The sequence below is a fragment of the Pygocentrus nattereri genome, chromosome 1, assembly GCF_015220715.1.
Source record: "Pygocentrus nattereri isolate fPygNat1 chromosome 1, fPygNat1.pri, whole genome shotgun sequence".
NCBI lineage: Eukaryota > Metazoa > Chordata > Actinopteri > Characiformes > Serrasalmidae > Pygocentrus > Pygocentrus nattereri.
The window spans coordinates 48,916,204-48,919,747 of NC_051211.1; the positions used below are offsets into that span (position 1 = coordinate 48,916,204).

Consider the following 3,544-nt stretch of genomic DNA (forward strand, 5'->3'; position numbering starts at 1 on the left):
ATGTAAGTTAATAGGAAGAGATTTTATTCTAAGTAATTTTGGAGCATTTCTATTGGTCCAATCATCATGAAATGTCCATACAATGTACAGACAATGAGTGTGGAAACAAGGAGGTGGTCATGCCTCCTAATGTTATGCCTGGTCAGATTTATGTGTCCTGTACTAAACATTGCAGGAAAAAATGCCATGTTAAAGTTTATTCTCATTTGATTCTCATTAGATTTTGATTTTGTGATTCTGTCCAAAGCACACTATGCACTCCTTTGCAGATATGTACCAGCGGAACCCCAAACACAACACGAAGAGGCGAGTCCGCCGGCGGCCACGCTTTGTTTCCATCAGTGAGGTGGAGAGCAAAGTAGCGCAGTCAAGCAGTCCACACAAACACCCTTCCACATATGCATACTGATATTCTTCACAGATACCTGACATACACATTCAGATATAGCGCGGAGTACCAAACAGTCAACGTGACCACATTTGCAGGACATTTCCCACGTATGTTTGTAGTGACCAGTGACTAGTTGTGATTTATGATGTATAACTAGTAAATACTTTCTGAACATTAAGGAAAGTGTAAAATGACAGTCAGCAATAATGAAATGTACCCGATCATGTTAGCGGCAAGATTTAAAGCCTGTGCGTTCTTCCACTTTGTGATTTCTGCAGCACTGATTATGGACTGTTTTGTACAACTCTGGCAAAAGGTCTTATTGGCAAACAGCTGGACTGGGTTGCACCAGGTTTGCGTAAGTTTATACTTCAGTTTGTGCGTAAAGTCTTTACTTAGTCAAATGAGCCTTTTACTGAATTTGGTTGCACCACAAATCCGTAAGTTGTGTTTTAACTGTTAACAACTAAACGATGCGTGAGTCGCTTTAGCATGACGATAACATGCTCAGAACCGATCGATAAACCTGCTGCCGGAGAAACGCAACCTCAGCTTCTCTGAGTTTTCCATAGAAGAGAACGATGGGGACAAGTTCAACTATATAAAACTAATGATCTACAGTCACCACCTGTTTATTCTTTAATATTTCCCTGAGGAAACCAAATATGCAGATTTTTAAATGGTTTCCGGATTATCGACACGACAGCAGCCTCAGTTTGGCCGTTGGTGCAGCTGCTGAGTCTCACTGAGCTGGAGCTGTGTGTGTTTAGCTTCATGCTCTGAGTTTTAACCAGGCCGATGATTAGAGCTGGAAGTAAAATCACACCTTGTAACATCTGGAATTTTTAGCTTTGTTAACCAAAAGAGTTTTGGTCTGTTTTTGGTATTTTTGTGCTTTCTATGTTGTTTCTGATGGTGTTCCGAACCCTTATACCTGCTGAGGAGGAGGTCTAAATATGTAGTAAGTACTAAACTCAACATTGAAACTAATTTGTGTGGTGCAACCCATTTGGACTTAGTATTACATAAAGCTGAACTTAGCAAAGACTTGCGTTACAACTAGACTATGTTTGAACTTACATACAGCTGTTGCAACCGGACACTGAAGTCTGTTGGGCCTTCGCTGCCGTTAATATTGCAAAGATTCTGTAAAAACTGTGTTACTGATAAAGGAATTGGTGAGTCCTACAGGCTCCAGGTCAACATTTTTAACGTTACTGACAGACATTACATTAGGTAATACATATTGGAAACCAGCTATAACAACCTGGATAAAAGGGTTAAATGAAACTGAACATTTCTTCCATGCATTACGTTTGCAGTTGCTTATTATTCTCATGTTTTCACAAGTCACATTTCACTGTTAAGCCTGCAGTGGCCCCAAAAAGTATTTGAATACATGAACTTCTTTACATTACTTAGTAATACGGCTAACAAAGTAAAAAAAAAAAAACTTTTAGGACAACATTGAACTGAAAATAGACTCAAATGGAGAAAGCCTGGAGAAGAGCTCCACCCAGACTGCGTGGTGGAAACGTCGAAGCCTGGGGCTGTTTTTTTACTTTCAGTGGTGCTGGTCAGCGTTCATCGACGATCATGAACTCGGAGGTGTGCAGAGGTGTTGCGGACGCAGACCTGCAGAAGAAACGGCTTAAACCAACAGCCAACATACCTTTTGAAAGATGCTTGAGTGATCTGTTTTTAAAAAGTGCCACTCGGCATTTGGCATGCTAAGGCCAGATTCACGAAAGCTTTCTTATGAAAAAGAAGTGCATATTGTTGTTGTCGGGAGAAAACCTTGTATCTCCAAATTGTAACTTTACAGGAGAAGGAAAAAACCTGCTTTACTTTTAATGTAAGTCAATGGAACCAGAACTTTTTCCAAGGCACTTCGGGTCATTTCTTTTACTCCATTCTTCATCAAATTTACGCACAATGTAAAGGGTAACAGGCTTTTTCAAATTATGCCAAAAACTGGAAAACAAGAAAAATGGAGATACAAGGTTTTCTTCTGACAACAGCGATGAGAACGTTCTTGCATGCAGTTCTCAAAATGAAGTTCTCAGACATTCTCTTCAGGAATACCACTTATTAGTCTTAAGAAAATAGTTAAGAACAGAAAAAAAGAGAATTCTTACGTTTTTTTTATGAATAATAATTCCATGTAACGCTTTTCTTAAGAATGAAGTTAAGAAAAAATACGCATTTAAGAACATTTTCTCTCTTAAGACACTTTCATGAGTCCTGGCTGGTTCCTAACAGGATAAATGAGAGGCCTTTTTATGGATGGCACGAATGTCCAAATACTTGGGGCCACTGTATACAGAGTGAAATATAATATAAAGTGCTGCTTATCGTTTCATATTTCTTCTTATTTGTGCTTTTATTTGTAACCTGGTGTGTTGGGCTGTTTCTATTTCTATCGAATAGTATTTCATTCCTCAGATGTGCACTTTATTTTTTATGGTCTGCATCCATGCTCATCAATAAACGTGTATCGTGTCCCGGCTGTGCCTGTTTTTATGTGAAATATCAGTTATGGAGGTGAAAATGGGTGCCAAGGCAGAAATCTTTGTCACTGAGCTTTAATTATGTATTCTAGCTTGTTATATAATGATTATTCGTTATTTAAATACCAACATTTAAATAGCAGTGCTCGCCATCTGGTAACCACTGGTGGGTGTGACGACTGTTTACCCTCGCTTGTAATGTCAAGCTCCGGCCAGTAGGTGGCATTAATGTATTACAAGGAAGGAATGAATTAAATGCACTACAGTGCGTTTCTTTCCATCGCAGGCTGTAAACTGACATACTGAGATAATGTATTAAAGTGAAATGGTACGTTTGAGCATCACCAGTCTCTTTGCTGACCTTTATTCTTTGCTGGACCAGACCTGTAGCCCTCCTGTTCAGTCGGCTGTGTTCTCTCAATATGAAGCATCTGGACAAAATGCCCCTTCTGCTGTTCTCTGGCTGTAAAACTCATAACATTGATCTCAGATCGTAGACGTCCCGCCGGGCCGCCTCAGCGATGCATGAGAAATCAACTACAGACGGTTGGCGTGTGATTGACAGCACCGTGAGCCAATCGCAGCGGCGCTCTCATCTATACATCGTTCTGAATAAGTTAAAGGTGGGCGGGGCCCAGTGCCG

General features: G+C 40.1%; 1 protein-coding gene across 1 annotated transcript in view; it reads left to right on the forward strand.

The window, feature by feature from the left end:
* Nucleotides 1-2,900, forward strand: part of parp12b (poly (ADP-ribose) polymerase family, member 12b) — a 14,390-nt gene extending 11,490 nt beyond the window's left edge. The window contains exon 8 of the mRNA XM_017698958.2: nucleotides 270-2,900. Within this exon, the coding sequence (XP_017554447.1) occupies nucleotides 270-409 (140 nt within the window). The 3' untranslated portion in view covers nucleotides 410-2,900. The remainder of the gene's footprint in view (nucleotides 1-269) is intronic.
* The last annotated feature ends 644 nt before the right edge of the window (nucleotides 2,901-3,544 follow it).